Source organism: Bactrocera neohumeralis, chromosome 5 (genome assembly GCF_024586455.1).
Source record: "Bactrocera neohumeralis isolate Rockhampton chromosome 5, APGP_CSIRO_Bneo_wtdbg2-racon-allhic-juicebox.fasta_v2, whole genome shotgun sequence".
Lineage (NCBI taxonomy): Eukaryota > Metazoa > Arthropoda > Insecta > Diptera > Tephritidae > Bactrocera > Bactrocera neohumeralis.
The window spans coordinates 59,591,553-59,610,781 of NC_065922.1; the positions used below are offsets into that span (position 1 = coordinate 59,591,553).

At 39.1% G+C, this 19,229-nt stretch overlaps 2 protein-coding genes, 1 long non-coding RNA gene and 3 pseudogenes across 3 annotated transcripts; 2 read left to right on the forward strand and 4 right to left on the reverse strand.

Moving 5' to 3' along the window:
* Nucleotides 1-812: 812 nt before the first annotated feature.
* On the reverse strand, nucleotides 813-1,241 carry LOC126760206 (uncharacterized). The gene is made up of 2 exons (XR_007667165.1): nucleotides 1,010-1,241; nucleotides 813-953 (listed from the first exon to the last, which is right to left on the reverse strand). It is a non-coding gene; the product is annotated as an uncharacterized LOC126760206 (long non-coding RNA).
* Nucleotides 1,242-2,687: 1,446 nt separating this feature from the next.
* LOC126760188 (uncharacterized) lies at nucleotides 2,688-3,529 on the reverse strand. Its single transcript, XM_050475655.1, has 3 exons — nucleotides 3,445-3,529; nucleotides 3,209-3,386; nucleotides 2,688-3,148 (listed from the first exon to the last, which is right to left on the reverse strand). The coding sequence occupies exons 1-3, from the start codon at nucleotides 3,463-3,465 to the stop codon at nucleotides 2,775-2,777; spliced, it is 573 nt and encodes a 190-aa protein (XP_050331612.1). The 5' UTR covers nucleotides 3,466-3,529; the 3' UTR covers nucleotides 2,688-2,774.
* A 1,344-nt stretch (nucleotides 3,530-4,873) lies between these two features.
* On the forward strand, nucleotides 4,874-5,076 carry LOC126760832 (small nucleolar RNA U3; annotated as a pseudogene).
* A 10,888-nt stretch (nucleotides 5,077-15,964) lies between these two features.
* LOC126760174 (putative nuclease HARBI1) lies at nucleotides 15,965-17,290 on the forward strand. The gene is made up of 4 exons (XM_050475638.1): nucleotides 15,965-16,091; nucleotides 16,156-16,591; nucleotides 16,644-16,788; nucleotides 16,847-17,290. Exons 1-4 carry the CDS (start codon nucleotides 15,967-15,969, stop codon nucleotides 17,227-17,229), a joined length of 1,089 nt encoding a protein of 362 aa, XP_050331595.1. The 5' UTR covers nucleotides 15,965-15,966; the 3' UTR covers nucleotides 17,230-17,290.
* On the reverse strand, nucleotides 17,235-18,161 carry LOC126760183 (uncharacterized; annotated as a pseudogene).
* Nucleotides 18,162-18,631: 470 nt separating this feature from the next.
* LOC126760195 (uncharacterized) lies at nucleotides 18,632-19,229 on the reverse strand (annotated as a pseudogene).

A 19,229-nucleotide genomic window follows, 5' to 3' on the forward strand; every position in this document is an offset into this window, starting at 1 on the left:
GAGGTGAACACATAGAGCGCGACAGACTGCAGCAGCACGACAGTGAACTGAAAACGTCGTTGTTCATCTTACTACATGTACATTTTGAGAAGCAACAACAACACAATGACCGGCATGTGCACAAAAAAACGCAGTTGTCCATTTTGTATGTACACAATTTCGTTGTGGCCATACTAATTCCTTTCACTTCAATGAAATTTTAATATTTTGTTCAAAATGAAATTTTTTATGCAAAATATAAGTAAATAGGTAAATATTTTTGCTTTAAATTATCAATTGTTACTACAAATGATATAATAAAGCTATAATATAGCTATTTTATGCTTTTATTTGTAAAATAACGTCAAGTTTGTTAGAGCTGTGAATAATTTTACATTTTACATATTAGTGGCATCACCACTCTACCTCCTCTTTCTATCTTCCATCCTACTGTCAACTTTACTGTCGCCCTACTGTCGTTGGCAAAAATAGGAGGATATTAAAGTTAGCGAGAACGACAACTGTCGGCCTGCAGTCGTGTAGTCGTGCAGCTGTCAAAATAACACTGCCCATAAGAACGTGTGTATTTTAATATTTGACAGATGGTTTGCGATTACATGAAGCAACTTTAGTTGCTAATTCTCGGGCGATTCTCTTTTGCTGTCGCCCATTACCTTCACACGAGCAACTTGTGTTGCGCAACTCTGCTGGAGTTTTTTTCTCATTCTCTTTCACTTTACTTTAACCCATTGTCTACTCTTTACTTTAACCCATTGTCGTTTCTTTTTCCTTATAGGTATTTGGGCCACTCTATCACATATATTAATCAGCTCTGTCAATTAAGAAATACATTTTATTTATTAAAACAAAGATATATCACCCTTTTTACTATCGTCTGAATCAATTTGTATGGCTTCCTCCATACATTTCACAATATCTTTAATTAATTCGATTTTTTCGTCATACTCCATTTTCTAAAATATTTATATTATATTATGTATATTTGTATACATATTTGCAAATTACTTACCAAAAGATGAAATTAAATTTTTTAAATATATTCAAAATATTAATTTCAAAAAAATATACGCAAATGCAACTATGTACTACGAAAGAAAGAACACGAATGCCGAAAAACGTCGCAGCGAACTGCTACGAATAAGAACACAAAGCGAGTTGCTGAACACTGGAAACTCGGCGCAATTCCCCTCTCCTCGTCGCCCCCTCGCCTATAAACCAAGAGTTGCCGCAACAAAAGTTGCTTCGTGTGATAAGGCTCATGTAGTTTGCAGTCTGTCGCGCTCTATGTGTTCACCACTTGAGCAATCTTTTAATTCATATTAGTTGATGTTCATAAGTTGTTGTTGAGAGTCGAGAGCTCATGTAGTCGTTGTCTAAGAGGCCTCCTAGCTAAATAAAATTACAAATAACCCCCCAGGCCTCTACACAACGCCCCCATTTTCTTTCTGGGTCTCTTACCACCCCCCTTGACACCTGCAGCGCCCACAAGGGGGCGTAATCGCCCATTTTGGGGAAACACTGATTTAGACGAAAGACGTTACCAACAAATGCTCCGAGTCTCAAGAGATCAATTTACGTTGCTATTGTCATTGATTAAAGACAGTGCACAGTTTAACAACGTTCAATCCATTAGGCAATCTTCAGTAGAACTACAGTTAGCTATAACCTTATATCGTTTGGGTTCATCGGGTGAAAGTGCGGCGATTCGGAAAGTAGCTACACTGTTTGGTGTAGGAGATGGTGAAATGCTTTACAAGATTACAAAGAGAGTATTTTCGTCTATTCTGGAGGTAAAATCTGGATATATCACTTGGCCTGATACGAATGAAAGACAAGATATCGTTAAAACAACATACAATAAGCTACCGCATTGCATACGGTATATTGATGGTACCGAATTGAAACTTGCAGAAGCACCAGTTGTTAACCATTCGGCTTATTTTTCAAAAAGGATTCGGCTTGTAGTAGCGGGTTGTGGCAGTATACACGATGCTCGCATGTTTCGTACTAGTGCTCTCTCCACTCAGGAAGGCTCACTTTTTTCTTCTTCTCGATGGCTAGCAGGAGATTCTGCTTATTCATTGCCCACCACTCTTATCGCGCCATTTCGATCAAATTCACTACAAATGGATTATTCAAAGCGTAAAGCTTTCAATTTGTGTCATAGCAGATACGGCGTAAGGATTGAACATTGCTTTGGGATTCTAAAAGAACGCTTTGGCAGCCTCAAAGAATTAAGAATACGTATTCAGGACAAAAAAAAGTCATATTCTATGTTCCAACTGGTTTATTGTTTGCTGTATATTGCATAACATCTTCCAAGCTACTTCTAACGATATTGAATACGTAGACAATATAGTTGTCGATAGCGACGAAGAATCAGATGAATTTCCTTCACATGAAAAAGGCCGGCGAATAACTGAGGCAGAAGCCAAGCGCAAATCTTTGAATACAATAATGTTTGGTGATCAATAAAACGTTAATTAGTAATATATGTATGTTATACATAGTGGTATTAGGTATACCAAATCTATTTTTGATATAACTATTTATATAAGTTCATACTTACGAAACCTAAAGAAATAATCTAACTGCCATAAATAATCATAAATAAATACAAATGTAATTTACTATATTTAATTGTTTTTATTTTCATATTTTTTTTTTCAATTTCGTACATAGCCACTCTTTCTTTCATTTCTAATTCTAACATCTTGCATTTTTCATCATGTAAATTTTTTTCAACTCTATGTCTAATTTTTTTGACTCAATATCTAACTTTCTTTCTTGAATTTTCTTTTCCTCCTGGAATTTATATTTATTAAACTCCAGCTTCTTCGCTTCCATAGCAATTTTTTCTGTTTGGATAGCCGCCAATTTTCTAACGGATGATTTCGGAGGCCGAATTGACCGTTGGTATGTTGATACCGGTGTGGAGATTGGTGCGATTGAAGTGCGGCATTTGATGGCGTAGCAGGTACACATTCTTCTTCCAAGAATTCTACTTCGAATTCTGGTGCAGGACTAACTGGGCATAACTGAGGCGAAGGAAGGTTACCTTCAACCGGTAACGGTTGCATGGCCGCCAACCGCTTTCCAAATATTTTCCTCAGCTGGTCGTAATATGGACACATTTTAGCAATTTTTGCTGAAATTAGTAAGAAATGTTTCATTTAGAATAAATTTAAAATATCTGTATAATAGTAACCTTCGATATTTCTGCCGTCAGCTTCATCTTGTAGTCCTGCACAAGTTGACGTGAGCCAGTCATTGGCTTTACGGTACTGCGCCTTCAAATATCGGACCTTCCACCGCACCAGATCCCATGGGACATCCAACTGCGATTTTTGTAAAAATCGTTTATGAAACAATTGCGCAGTTGGAGCCTGAAATAAGAGAAAACCGAATTAAATCAAAAATTAAAAAAAAAACGTATAAACTTACCTCAAATTCCGCCTCTTCCATTAAAAACTCTATAATAGAGTGGTGAGGTGCACCACCTCCTTCCACTTCTTGTTTGGCTGCTGCCTTTTCCGGGCGCAACTTCGGTTTTCATTCTTATGGAAAATTGTAAAAATTCTTTATAATTTAAATAAAAATTATAAAATCTATTTAAAACTTACCTTCCTCAACAATTTAACGACGTAATATGTATTTATGTAAAATGACAGCTAAAACAGGGTTGCAATTATATTTTTGCGTGACATTGCACGCAAATAAACATGGGTTTTGGTCTGACATATTTCACAGCCATTGCAAATTATTTTCTGCGTGTGTTTGTTGTTGTGCCGCTGCACCAAGAGGAAATAACTGCAATTCGTGCACCGTGGAAGGGTTTTGCATGAGCAAGAGAATACCCCTAATATTAAAGCTTAGTATCCAGCTCTCAAGAAATGTAAAAACTTCATATAAAAAAACGCTTAAGAAACGATCAAGAAACTTTGCTGCGATAAATTTACTTGTGGTAGTATGCAGCTCTAAAGAAATCTAGTACTAATTTTTAATACACTTTTTTAATAAAATGCGAATATGGCAAACCTGGTTTTGCGAAGAAACATGAAATCAACAATTGTTTCTTGAAGGAAATTCAAAGTAATCGCTAAATTCATCCCAAATTAGTTAAAACCACTATTATGAAGTGTAGTTACTTTTGAAATGTTACCAATCATCAACAGCATTCCTTAAAACGCAATGAAAATATTTATGTTATTACGCAAATGCATACATACATATTACACACAAAGTTTATTTTCTTTATTTATTCTCTCTTGCTCTTCTAATGTCGATCATTCACAATGCGTAAGCAGCTATCAAAACTACTTGAAGAAATAATGTATTTTTGAAGCTATACTTCTTATACGAAATCGGAAAAGGTTGCGATAGATTCAGGTTGCGCAACCTTGCTCAATATGAATCTAAGCGAAGCGGTGACAATCGGCGAACGTTTGTTCGTTTCTTTCGGCACAGCTCGGCTTTTCTACCAACAACACAATGTTGCCATGCTTATGCTGTTGTTGTTTTTGTACAACAATGTTTCAATTTTTGGTTGGTGACATATTCAATTAAAAATAAATTCTGTTGGGATTCGAACCTACGTGCACGTCGTAACTTTTCAAGCGCTTACCACCAACACCACCATTGACACTTGTATTGCGTTGTCCTAATTATGGTTTGGTTACGCATGAAAGAAATATACAATGGATCGCCGATTGTTACCTCTTTCCTTGCTGATGCTGCGCATATGTATGTTTGTATGCTTGTGCATTATTGAAGTTATGCTTATTTTTCTTTCGTTTGTCTTTCATTTCTGCGAATTCTCAACTATTTTGCGTATATTTTGGTTGAAATACTCTGCGTTGGCCGTTGAAAAATTAAGGCTATACTTTGCAGGATCATTTCTGTAGTTAGTCTTCATTTACATTTTTTGGAAATCGACCCGCAATGACGAAGTATATCGTTTTATCTGACAGCGTGAAGTTTAAGAAGTTCAGTTCTAATTTTGTCTTGTGGCATATTAGAAATGATGTTTCTTCGAAAATCGTTCGCTTACAACGGATAAAACGACTTCTGAGTGGTGATTTTAATGAATAAATTCCTTTTGGTTGAAATGCTCTGCGTTGGCCGTTGAAAAGTTAAGACTATACTTCTCAAGATCATTCATTCCTTTCATTTCTTCAAAGAAATGAATGACATTTAGAAATATGCATATTTGCATTATTTCGTTGTCATTTCCATATTCGCAGCAATAGAGTTTCTATGGCATAAGCAAAGTAATGGCCGCCGATTGTCCCCCCTTGCCGCTGTAGCAGCTTCGCCTACAAACATGCGTAAATATGTATGTATGTATACGTATGATCGTGAATACATATCGACGCAGATTTTTGCGAGAAGCACCAGAAAGTTGTGCATTTTATGATGTTTGGCTTTTGCCATCGTCGCGAAAAGACGACTTGTTGGCAAAGGCATGCTCGGGGAGATGTTACGGCCTCTGTTTTTATGAATGAAACGAAATCGCTTGTGGAATTTGCGTATAAGTTTATTGATAAGTGATGAAAATATGATTTCAATTTCTGAACGCGCACATGCGTATACATACACTCATATGAGCATGTGCAGATACACAAGATAGGATAGAAGATGTATGCCTTTTAACATCGTATACTATACAAATAAATATTTTTCTTACTAATAGAAATTAAATTTATCACAGCAATATACATAATATACATATACATAATATTGCTGTGATAAATTTAATTTCTATTAGTAAGAAAAATATTTATTTGTATAGTATACGATGTTAAAAGCAAAGAATTAAAAATTTATTCTGTCGAAATTCGAACCTGTGGTAGCATCTTGACTTTCCAAGCGCTTACCACCAACACCACCATTGACACTTAGGTTGCGCTGACTTAAGAATGGTTTGGTTATGCATTTAAGAAACATACGATGATTCCAATAATTTTGTTTAAGTATAGAAATATGCTTTTGTAGAACATTTGCTTTCGCAAACATACAGACAAATGTGCAAACGACATAATATATGTACATATGTGTGATTGTTTCGCATTTTGCTTCTACGTCGGTCAAATTTCTATACAAAAATCGGCTGAAATGTGTGAGAAAATAAAATGGACAACTAGGGCAAATAATTTTTAAAATATTTATTGACAATTAAATATAAATGAAAATACATGTAAATTTACTTAAATTTATTTAAATTTATTGAAATTTCGTTTCGCATTTCTCGGTACTTTCAATTTAATTAATATAAGTAAAATTCACGACTTTTTCTTTTATAGTTTTTTTCTTTTCTAGTTTTCTTTCATACAAAATGATATGCATTTATTGGAATATCACTAAGAAGTATAACTTCATCCGCGCGTAGGGACTCCACGCACCTTTTTTTTTCTTGAGCAATTACTAGAGAGCTGGATACGAACCTTAAAAAACGACAATTGTTTAATATCTATTCAGTATATTCAACATGGCAACCGAGATGTGTCGATGTACCTATTTTCATTGAAGTTCAAATACCTCTCTAAAAAATTAAATAAAATAAATATTAAATTTTAACATTTTTGCGGATGATGTTATTTTCTGAAGAACTAGGTAAAGTTTTACAACAAATAACGATATGTATTCACGAAAAAACAAATTTAAATAAGCTCCACAAATACAGCAAGGAAATAAATAAATTGGTAAATTTTTAAAAATTATGTAAAAATATTACAAATAACTTGTAAACAAAAGAATCTTCTTCTTAATTGGCGTAGACACCGCTTACGCAATTATAGCCGAGTTAACAACAGCGCGCCAGTCGTTTCTTCTTTTCGCTACGTGGCGCCAATTGGATATTCCAAGCGAAGCCAAGTCCTTCTCCACTTGGTCCTTCCAACGGAGTGGAGGTCTTCCTCTTCCTCTGCTTCCCCGGCGGGTACTGCGTCGAATACTTTCAGAGCTGGAGTGTTTTCATCCATCCGGACAACATGACCTAGCCAGCGTAGCCGCTGTCTTTTAATTCGCTGAACTATGTCAATGTCGTCGTATATCTCGTACAGCTCATCGTTCCATCGAATGCGATATTCGCCGTGGCCAATGCGCAAAGGACCATAAATCTTTCGCAGAATTTTTCTCTCGAAAACTCGTAACGTCGACTCATCGGTTGCTGTCATCGCCCAAGCCTCTGCACCATATAGCAGGACGGGAATTATGAGGGACTTATAGAGTTTAGTTTTTGTTCGTCGAGAGAGGACTTTACTTTTCAATTGCCTACTCAGTCCGAAGTAGCACCTGTTGGCAAGAGCAATCCTGCGTTGGATTTCCAGGCTGACATTGTTCGTGGTGTTAATACTGGTTCCTAAGTAGACGAAATTATCTACAACTTCAAAGTTATGACTGTCAACAGTGACGTGAGAGCCAAGTCGCGAGTGCGACGACTGTTTGTTTGATGACAGGAGATATTTCGTTTTGCCCTCGTTCACTGCCAGACCCATTTTCTGTGCTTCCTTGTCCAGCCTGGAGAAAGCAGAACTAACGGCGCGGGTGTTGAGGCCGATGATATCAATATCGTCGGCATACGCCAGCAGCTGTACACTCTTATAGAAGATGGTACCTTCTCTGTTTAGTTCTGCAGCTCGAACTATTTTCTCCAGAAGCAGGTTGAAGAAGTCACACGATAGGGAGTCGCCTTGTCTGAAACCTCGTTTGGTATCGAACGGCTCGGAGAGGTCCTTCCCGATCCTGACGGAGCTTTTCGTGTTGCTCAGCGTCAACTTACACAGCCGTATTAGTTTTGCGGGGATACCAAATTCAGACATCGCGGCATAAAGGCAGCTCCTTTTCGTGCTGTCGAAAGCAGCTTTGAAATCGACAAAGAGGTGGTGTGTGTCGATTATCCTTTCACGGGTCTTTTCCAAGATTTGGCGCATGGTGAATATCTGGTCGGTTGTTGATTTTCCAGGTCTGAAGCCACACTGATAAGGTCCAATCAGTTTGTTGACGGTGGGCTTTAATCTTTCACACAATACGCTCGATAGAACCTTATATGCGATGTTCAGGAGGCTAATCCCACGGTAGTTGGCGCAGATTGTGGGGTCTCCTTTTTTATGGATTGGGCATAGCACACTTAAATTCCAATCGTTGGGCATGCTTTCGTCCGACCATATTTTACAAAGAAGCTGATGCATGCACCCTATTAGTTCTTCGCCGCCGTGTTTGAATAGCTCGGCCGGTAGTCCGTCGGCCCCTGCCGCTTTGTTGTTTTTGAGGCGGGCAATTGCTATTCGAACTTCTTCATGGTCGGGTAATGGAACGTCTGCTCCATCGTCATCGATTGGGGAATCGGGTTCTTCTTCTCCTGGTGTTGTGCGTTCACTGCCATTCAGCAGGCTGGAGAAGTGTTCCCTCCATAATTTAAGTATGCTCTGGGCATCAGTGACTAGATCACCTTTGGGGGTTCTACAAGAGTATGCTCCGGTCTTGAAACCTTCTGTAAACCGCCGCATTTTTTCGTAGAATTTTCGAGCATTACCCCTGTCGGCCAGCTTATCGAGCTCTTCGTACTCACGCATTTCGGCCTCTTTCTTCTTCTGTCTGCAAATGCGTCTCGCTTCCCTCTTCAACTCTCGGTATCTATCCCATCCCGCACGTGTAGTGGTCGATCGTAACGTTGCGAGGTAGGCAGCCTATTTTCTCTCCGCTGCGACACGGCACTCCTCGTCGTACCAGCTGTTCTTTTGCTCTTTCCGAAAACCAATGGTTTCGGTTGCAGCTGTGCGTAAGGAATTTGAAATGCCGTCCCACAGTTCCCTTATACCGAGTTGTTGACGAGTGCTCTCAGAGAGCAGGAGTGCAAGCCGAGTAGAAAATCGTTCGGCTGTCTGTTGTGATTGCAGCTTCTCGACGTCGAACCTTCCTTGTGTTTGTTGACGTGCGTTTTTTGCTGCACAGAGGCGGGTGCGTATCTTGGCTGCAACAAGATAGTGATCCGAGTCGATGTTAGGACCTCGGAGCGCACGCACATCTAAAACACTGGAGACGTGTCTTCCATCTATCACAACATGATCGATCTGGTTGGTAGTTTTTCGATCCGGAGACTGCCAGGTAGCTTGATGTATCTTCTTGTGCTGGAATCTAGTACCACAGATAACCATATTTCGGGCCCCGGCGAAGTCGATCAGCCTCAGCCCATTTGGGGATGTTTCGTCGTGGAGGCTGAATTTACCGACCGTAGTGCCAAATATACCTTCTTTGCCCACCCTGGCGTTAAAGTCGCCAAGCACGATTTTGACATCGTGGCGGGGGCAGCTCTCATAAGCGCGCTCCAAGCGCTCATAGAAGGCATCTTTGGTCACATCGTCCTTCTCTTCCGTCGGGGCGTGGGCGCAAATCAGCGATATGTTGAAGAATCTCGTTTTGATGCGGATTGTGGCTAGACGTTCATTCACCGGAGTGAATGATAGTACTCGGCGACGGAGTCTCTCTCCCACCACGAATCCAACACCAAACCTGCGCTCCTTTATATGGCCACTGTAGTAAATGTCACAAGGACCTACTCTTCTCTGTCCTTGTCCCGTCCATCGCATTTCTTGGACGGCGGTGATGTCAGCCTTTATTTTCGCGAGGACATCAACCAGCTGGGCAGCGGCACCTTCCCAATTAAGGGTCCGGACATTCCAGGTGCATGCCCTTATCTCGTAGTCTTTATTTCGTTTGCCATGGTCGTCATCAAAAGGGGGGTTTCTCTTCCGAGGCTGTCGCTTTCTTTTCATTGGGGGTGTTTTTTACGTGGCGGGTCCCAAACCCAGCGCACAACCCTAAGCAGGGGATGTTGCCATGGTCGTCATCAAAAGGGGGGTTTCTCTTCCGAGGCTGTCGCTTTCTTTTCATTGGGGGTGTTTTTTACGTGGCGGGTCCCAAACCCAGCGCACAACCCTAAGCAGGGGATGTTTCGCCTTCTCACATTAGCTCGCCTTCGAACGGATGTTCTTAGGCTACCCAGAGGATACTTGGTCAAAGACCGGAAGTTGTGAGCTGCTTGAGCCATGTGTAAAAGAATCGTTTCTGGCCACTCCCAAGTGAATGGCGATCAGAGAACTTTCCTCACTTGCGTGAACTTCTACACACGACTCCATCCTCCAAACAAAAGAATAGTATATTAATAATTAGTAAAAATTCCTGCATGACGGGGAAAGGTAACTGGTCACCGAGAGATTATCAGATATAATGCATTTGTTATGCGATAGATTACTTCTTTTTTAACCTCGGGGAAATAGTAACTATTTATTTTCTTTCACTACGCGTCGGCGTGATTAGCTTACTCACTCTCTCTCATCGATTTTGCGCAAATGCTACATATATTTTCTTCCTCTAATTTGGGAACTATTTTGGAAAACTATCTGTAACTCTTTGGCTAAGAGCGTCTGTTTCATTGGCTATTTGTTTTGTTAGCCATCTGTTAATGAAAACAGTTTGTTTCCCTACAAGAATACGATAACCAATTCACAACTTCATTTGTAAGTTTGACCTCTTATCCTACTACATATCTACATATATCTTAATTTCTGTTTTGAAATGGTAAATTCAGTTGTAAGAGTAGTAACATTCATCATACATAATTTTTGAATATGTAAAAATGAGACGCACATATTAACAATGAATCTGTTAAAAATTGACATTCGAAGAAAAATTTGAAGAACGTATTTAAGTTTCTAATATTTTGATAATATTTATTTAATTATAATCTTTTCAGGACAAGAAAGATGTAATAATTGGAAGTCAAAGCATTAAATATATTATTGAAATTTCATTCAGCCATACATACATATTTCCTCGGTAAATCTAATACTTTCACTGGCAGTGTTTGTATAATTGCGAAATTGCCTTCTACAACTGGTTCCATCAGGCTGGCCTTCAGATAACTTAACACAAATCTGTTACCAACACTAACAGATTCACAGGCTAGTTCACTAAGAAAAATCTTAAAGTTGGAGTTAATAGCGCTATTAAAAATCGCGGATCGGCACAAAGGTTTATAGGTACCGCAAAACGCTTAGTTTACGAGATATTCGACTTTAAAGTTCAAAAAATCCCAAAATTCGAACATTCCAACAAGCTTTTCACGACATTTAACACAATTTTCATCTCAAATTCATTTAACTAAACTGTAAACATTTAAACAAATTCACAATTTACCTTTTTGCAGGTTTTATAAGCAAGAAATCTATATTTTAAAAATTACTTTTTACACTCAGAGTGATCATCATTAATGTGCTAACAATTATGAGGAAATGGAGCACTGCTATATGATAATGAGCAAATATGAGCAATTCTCTGAAATTTTTTTTCGCTACAAATTCTCTTTCTTTTTTTAGCAATCTCAGTTTTATAACAAGTAAGGAAGGGCTAAGTTCGGGTGTCACCGAACATTTTATACTCTCGCATCATAAAGTGATAATCGAGATTTCATTATCCGTCATTTACATATCTTTCAAATACCGTATTTGTGTAAAGTTTTATTCCGCTATCATCATTGGTTCCTAATGTATATATTATACAAAGAAGGCATCAGATGGAATTCAAAATAGCGTTATATTGGAAGAAGCCGTGGTTGTGAACCGATTTCACCTATATTTCATACACGTCATCAGGGTGTTAAGAAAATATTATATGCCGAATTTCATTGAAATCGGTATAGTAGTTCCTGAGATTATAGTTTTTGGTCCATAAGTGGGCGACGCCACGCCCATTTTCAATTTTTAAAAAAAGCCTGGGTGCAGCTTCCTTCTGCAGTTTCTTCCGTAAAATTTAGTGTTTCTGACGTTTTTTGTTAGTCGGTTAACGCACTTTTAGTGATTTTCAACATAACCTTTGTATGGGAGGTGGGCGTGGTTATTATCCGATTTCTTCCATTTTTGAACTGTATATGGAAATGCCTGAAGGAAACGACTCTTTAGAGTTTGGTTGACATAGCTATAGTAGTTTCCGAGATATGTACAAAAAACTTAGTAGGGGGCGGGCCCACGCCCACTTTTCCAAAAAGATTACGTCCAAATATGCCCCTCCCTAATGCGATCCTTTGTGCTAAATTTCACTTTAATATCTTTATTTATGGCTTAGTTATGACACTTTATATGTTTTCGGTTTTCGCCATTTTGTGGGCGTGGGCCGATTTTGCCCATCTTCGAACTTAACCTTCTTATGGAGCCAAGAAATACGTGTACCAAGTTTCATCATGATATCTCAATTTTTACTCAAGTTACAGCTTGCACGGACGGACGGACAGACGGACAGACAGACATCCGGATTTCAACTCTACTCGTCACCCTAATCACTTTGTTATATATAACCCTATATCTGACTCTTTTAGTTTTAGGACTTACAAACAACCTTTATGTGAACAAAACTATAATACTCTCCTTTGCAACTTTGTTGCGAGAGTATAAAAACAAGTGTCTATAAGTCATATTTCAAATTAAAATGAGTATAATCGATCTTATTTTAAACATTCATATGAATATTTTTTTATTTAAATATAAGAAACAAATAAGTAATATTAAATAATAATATAACGTAATAAAATACTTAGGCTTTAGGCCGCCAACGCAGAAAAGAATACTACGCCAAAGTACTTCAGTCACTCTGGGTATTGGCTCGACCAGGGTTATTTTTTGAAAACGCGCCCGAAAGCCGCCAACACAGAAAGGAATTCTACGCAAAAGTACTTCAGTCACCCTGGGTATTGTCTCGACGAGGGATATTTTATTAAAGCGCGACCGAAGGCCGCCAACGCAAACAGGAGTACTACGCGAAAGTGCTTCAGTCACCTCGTTATGATATAAATTCTATAATGTTATCATATAGTTTTACTTATTTCTGTTTGTTAAGGATGATGGGATCATGTGTAGAAGTTCACGCAATGAGGAAAGTTCTCTGATCGCCTTTCACTTGGGAGTGGCCAGAAACGATTCTTTTACATAAGGCTCAAGCAGCTCACGACTTCCAGTCTTTGACCAAGTATCCTCTGGGTAGCCTAAGAACATCCGTTTGAAGGCGAGCTAAAGTGAGAAGACGAAACATCCCCTACATAGAGTTGTGCGCTGGGTTTGGGACCCGCCACATAAAAATACCCCCAATGAAAGGATACAACAAACCCCGGATGAGTGACCCCCCTTTTGATGGCGACCAATGCCAGGTCCGGTCTCTTAATTGGGAAGGTGCCGCTGCCCAGCTGCTTGATGTCCTCGTTAGAGTGAAGGCTGACATCACCGCCGTCCAAGAAATGCGATGGACGGGACAAGGACTGAGACGAGTAGGTTCTTGTGTCATTTACTATAGTGGCCATGTAAAGGAGCGCAAGTTTTGTGTGGAATTCGTGGTGGAAGAGAGACTCCGTCGCCGAGTACTATCATTCACTCCGGTGAATGAACATCTAGCCACAATCCGCATCAAAACGAGGTTCTTCATCATATCGCTGATTTGCGCCCACGCCCAGACGGAAGAAAAGGACGATGTGACCAAAGATGCCTTCTCTGAGCGCACCTACTAGAACTGATCCCGCCACGATGTCAAAATCGTGATTGCCGACTTTAACGCTAGGATGGGCAAAGAAAGTACTTTGCCACGATGGTCGGTAAATTCAGCCTCCATGAAGAAACATCTCCAAATGGGTTGAGGCTGATCGACTTCGCTGGGGCCCGAAATATGGTTATGTGTAGTACTAGATTCCAGCATAAGAGGATTATTCAAGCCACCTGGCTGTCTCCGGATCGAAAAACCACCAACCAGATTGATCATGTTGTGATAGACGGAAGACACGTCTCCAGTGTTTTAGATGTGCGTGCGCTCCGAGGTCCTAACATCGACTCGGACCACTATCTTGTTGCAGCCAAGATTCGCACCCGCCTCTGTGCAGCAAAAAACGCACGCCAACAAACACAAGGAAGGTTCGACGTCGTGAAGCTGCAATCACAACTGATGGCAGAACGATTTTCTGCTCGACTTGCACTCTTGCTCTCTGAGAGCACTCGTCAACAACTCGGTATAAGGGAACTGTGGGACAGCATTTCAAGCTCCTCACGTACAGCTGCAACCGAAACCATTGACTTTCGGAAAATGCAAAAGAACAGCTGGTACGACGAGGAGTGCCGTGTTGCAGCGGAGAGAAAACAGACTGCCTACCTCGTAACCTTATGATCGATCACAACACGTGCGGAATGGGATAGATACCGAGAGTTGAAGAGGGAAGCGAGACGGATTTTCAGACAGAAAAAGAAAGAGGCTGAAAAGATGCGGCGGCTAACTGAAGGTTTCAAGGCCAGAGCATACTCTTGTAGAACCCCCAAAGGTGATCTAGTCACCGATGCCCAGAGCATACCTAAATTATGAAGGGAATACTTCTCCAGCCTGCTGAATGGCAGTGAACGTACAACACCAGGAGAAGGCGAACCCGATTCCCCAATCGATGACGATGGAGCAGACGTTCCATTGCCCGACCATGAAGAAGTTCGAATAGCAATCACCCGTTTGAAGAACAACAAAGCAGCGGGGGCCGATGGATTACCGGCCGAGCTTTCAAACACGGCGACGAAGAACTGATAAGGAACATGCATCAACTTCTTTGCAAAATGTGGTCGGACGAAAGCATGCCCAACGATTGGAATTTAAGTGTGCTCTGCCCAATCCACAAGAAGGGAGACCCCACAATCTGTGCCACCTTCCGTGGGATAAGCCCTCAACATCGAATATATATAAATAAGGTTCTATTGAGCGTACTGTGTGAAAGATTAAAGCCCACCGTCAACAAACTGATTGGACCTTATCAGTGTGGCTTTAGACCTGAAAAATCAACAACCGACAATGTCAGCCTAGAAATCTAACGCAGGATAACTCTTGCCAACAGTTCCTACTTCGGACTGAGGAGGCAATTGAGAAGCAAAGTCCTCTCTCGACAAACAAAAACCAAACTCTATCATTATTCCCGTCCTGCTATATGGTGCAGAGGCATGGACGATGACAACAACTGGTGAGTCGACAACAACGGTGAGTCGACGTTGCGAGTTTTCGCGCGTTTGTCACGGCGAATATCGAACTCGATGGAACGATGAGCTGTAGGAGATATACGACGACATTGACATAGTTCAGCGAATAAAAAGACAGCGGCTACGCTGGCTAGGTCATGTTGCCCGGATGGACGAAAACACTCCAGCTCTGACAGTATTCGACGCTGTACCCGCCGGGGGAAGCAGAGGAGGACCTCCACTCCGTTGGAACGACCAGGTGGAGAAGGACCTGGCTACGCTTAGAATATCCAATTGGCGCCACGTAGCGAAAAGAAGAAACGACTGGCGCGTTGTTGTTAACTCGGCCGTAATTGCGTAAGCAGTGTCTAAGCCAATAAAGAAAATGAAAAATTATGTCTTTTGACGCCTTTTTTGATGGCCAAAAAGTACCATACTTCATTGTAGGAGACGACGCATTTCCACTGTGTAAACGTATTATAAAGCCTTACAACAGCAAAAACCTTTCCAAAGAGGAACAAATTTTCAATTACCGTTTAAGTAGAGCAAAACGGTGTATTGAAAACTCGTTTGGAATTTTGAGTGCAAAATGGCTTTGTCTTAAAAAAGGTATCACCCGGATCGGGCACGATCGATTATTTCAGCATGCTGCCTGCTACATAACTTCCTCATCAATAAATGTGGACAAGCTTATAATCCCTCTATCTTCTCTGGATTCGAGGGCATCGACGGATTTTGGGAATCAGGAGAATGGGAAACTATATACAATGTCCGCTACGAATACGCATAATTTGCTATCACTGAATTCATGTGAATTCGAAACTTTTGTTGCCAAACTTAAATTTGAATTTTGACATTTCGAAATCAGCTGTGTATAAGAAAATATTAAAATTTTGATTAATAAAAGTGAAATCGTTTATATTCAAATGGATTTTACGAACAAAATATGTATTCGCTAACGTTTTTATTTATGTTGCTTGAGGAAGAACGTGAGAGAAGTCGGCGTGATCTAAAAATTCAACGAAAATCACTGAGGGACAAGAGCAACCCTTTCGATGTGGACGAAACAATGTACAGTTCAAAAATCCACAAAAATTCATTATTAAATTTTATTAAAATTATTTTTCTAAAACAGGTTTATTAAAAACTATCGCTTAAATAAGGCGGCCTTTACATATGTCCTCGATGTTCTAGAGAGGAATGCAAGTTCTTCAAGATCGTCATCTATTTCTTTACTTCATCGATTGTCTTCGGTTTTACGGTTTTTAGCTGAAGGAGGCTATCAGCATGGAGTGGGTAAAGACTTCGATATTCCAATGGCTCAGTCAACATTTTGTTGCATCTTAAAAGAAGTATTGGGATTGCTTCAGTCCCATTTGTGCCCTCAGTGGATAAACCTCGAGTTAAGTAACGTTGAAAAAAGGGAAGCGAAAAAGGATTTTTTTCAGAAATACGGATTTCCAAGCGCGATTTTGTGTGTAGACGGGACACATATTAAAATCGTTGCTCCAACTAGAGATAAGTTTCTCTATTATAACCGCAAAGGATACTTTAGTATCAATGCCATGATTGTAAGTCTGGTAACAAATTCGCATTTCAAACATCTTAATCAATGTTTTGCAGATATGTGACAATAAAATGAAAATACGTTATGTGAACGCTCAGTTTCCTGGCAGCAATCACGACTCGCACATATGGAATGTCAGCAATGCTCGTTATTTTCTTGAGAAAAAGTACCTCGATGGTGAACGAAACACTTGGCTTTTGGGTATTATACATACAAACATATATATTACAAAAATTCCCAAAATTTTATATTTGTACAGGAGATGCTGGATATGCCTTAGAACCATGGTTAATGACACCATTCCGTACCCCTCCCTCAGGAAGCCCAGAAGAGAAATATAATAAAATACATGCAAAAGCGAGAAATATCGTTGAAAGAACAATAGGAGTTTTTAAAAATCGATTTAGATGTCTTCTGGGTGCTCGTGAACTTCACTACGAGCCATGGAAGGCATCTCAAATCGTTAATGTTGCGGCAGCGTTACACAACGTTTGCATTCACTTTCGCGTGAATGATGAAAGTTTAGAAAATAATTCGGAACCAAATATTTTGACAGAAAGTAATGAAATTCTTTCATCAACTTATAGTGAAGCAGCTTCACAAATCAGAGAAGCTATATGTGCAACACTTACCAGAGTATAATATCCTAAATAAATATTAACACAAAATGGTTATAGTTTTAAATAAGTATTTATTTAATTAATTTAATTATTTTTTGTCATTGCTTGCAATTTTTTTTCTTCTATTTCTAACATTCGCTGCTTAATCGAATTCTTAGCAGCTATCAAATTCTCCATAGCTATGTTGTGCCTTCTAATTTCTTCCACTTCCGCATTTTTTAAATCATTTTGCACTTCCAATGCTCTGCCCACTCGTCGCATACGTACTGAAAGATCATCCAACTTTTCGATGACCTTTTCCTGAAAATCTTTTTGAATTTGAAATTGTTCTTTAATTACATCGGCTGTACAGGTTTCCGGTGGCCTAGTAGTACGTTTAGGCAGTGCTGGACTGCAGGTCACTGATGGCATTGATACGTCAGCTAACGTCTCGTTGCCCACGTCGGCTACAATTGGTAAGCCGATGCTAACTGTATTGTCAATGCCACTTGCACTTGTTTGCAATGCCGTTAGTGCTATCACCGCTTCCTCCAATTCGTTGAAATGGTGCTGCCTATATCTGCCGCCACCAGTAGCTGACTGCTCCTTTTTATTTTCAACAAGTTTCCTTCCAGTCAAGCCATACCTAATAAAAAATAATTCAAACAAGCTTTTAATTATCCTGTTACAACAATAAAATCTATAACTTTATTATATTACCTTCTTCCAGCTGGAAATATCCTTGATAGGCGGACCAACACTATTTAGTTCTTGGGCCATGTTGTTCCAAAAAGCTGCCACTTCCTCTTTAGGGCACTTTGTAAAACCCTGCGCCATTTCAGGCTTTTGCTGTAACAGCTCAACCATTAGTGCATATTGTTGCTTGGTGGTAATTACTTTGGACCTGCGGAAATATGTTATAGTTTGATTTGAATTAAAAGTTTTAATTGATAATATGTTATAGTTTGAATTCAATTAAAAGTTTTTAAACAAGTTTTAATTGAATTCAAACTATAACATATTTATTTTTAATTTAAAACTTACATTTTTCTTTTTTAAATTTATTTCTCCGTTACCACAAACCTGTCGTACAAAAATTCCTCTAAACTTAAAAATTTTCCGTTCCGAGTGAATTCAGTGAATGCAACTCTACGAATTTCGAACTTACTTTCGGAACTATTCGAATTGCATGATAGCAGTTTCGTAACTTTCCCGAAAAAACAGTCTACGATGGATTGCGTGATAGGGCTGAAGAAGGCCCTTTAAATGATTCAGGTACCTAACCGGGAAGAGCATCAGATTATGGAAAATATGTACGCAATGTCTTAAAAGATTATGTAAATTCTACATCTGGATCTGTTCCATGGCAAAATAATGCAACATTTCTTTGAATTTTTCAATATTTATGTTTATTTATAAAAACAATAATTACTATTTATTTTATGTATACCATGTATATATGTTTTGTATAAAAATAAGTTTGATGTTTCCAAATTTTGTGTTTATTTATTTCATAACTAATCAGAAGATAAGTGAGTATAAAAAGATATTTATTTTAATTTTTTGCTTTTTGTAAAATTCCGTACACATATCATCACCAACTGACCGTGGAAACTTATTCAACAACCAATCAAAACTAGCAAGGACTTGTGCATATGGTGAGTTGTTCTTAGCTGCTACCAAATCTTCTTGCTTCTTTAAAATGTTGTTGAACCGATTCCATGCCTCGTCATTTTGGCTTCCGCTAAACGTCCGAATACTTGTGGTGGGTGTTGGATTCTGCAAAATACACAAAGAAAAAATAAAACATGCACATTAAATATATACATCCATTTACATGCACATTATATACACTTACATAATCATATTGCGGAACACTTAACACCTCCACATTCGCTCAATTTATGGGGGAAGAGGAATCAAAATCTTCAAATGTTGGACTTGTGAAAGTTCTGCTAAAGCAGAACAAAAACTCATGAAATTTTAAAATAATATTTAATATACTTACGTTCTTTTGTGTGATATATTTGGCAAAAATGCCAT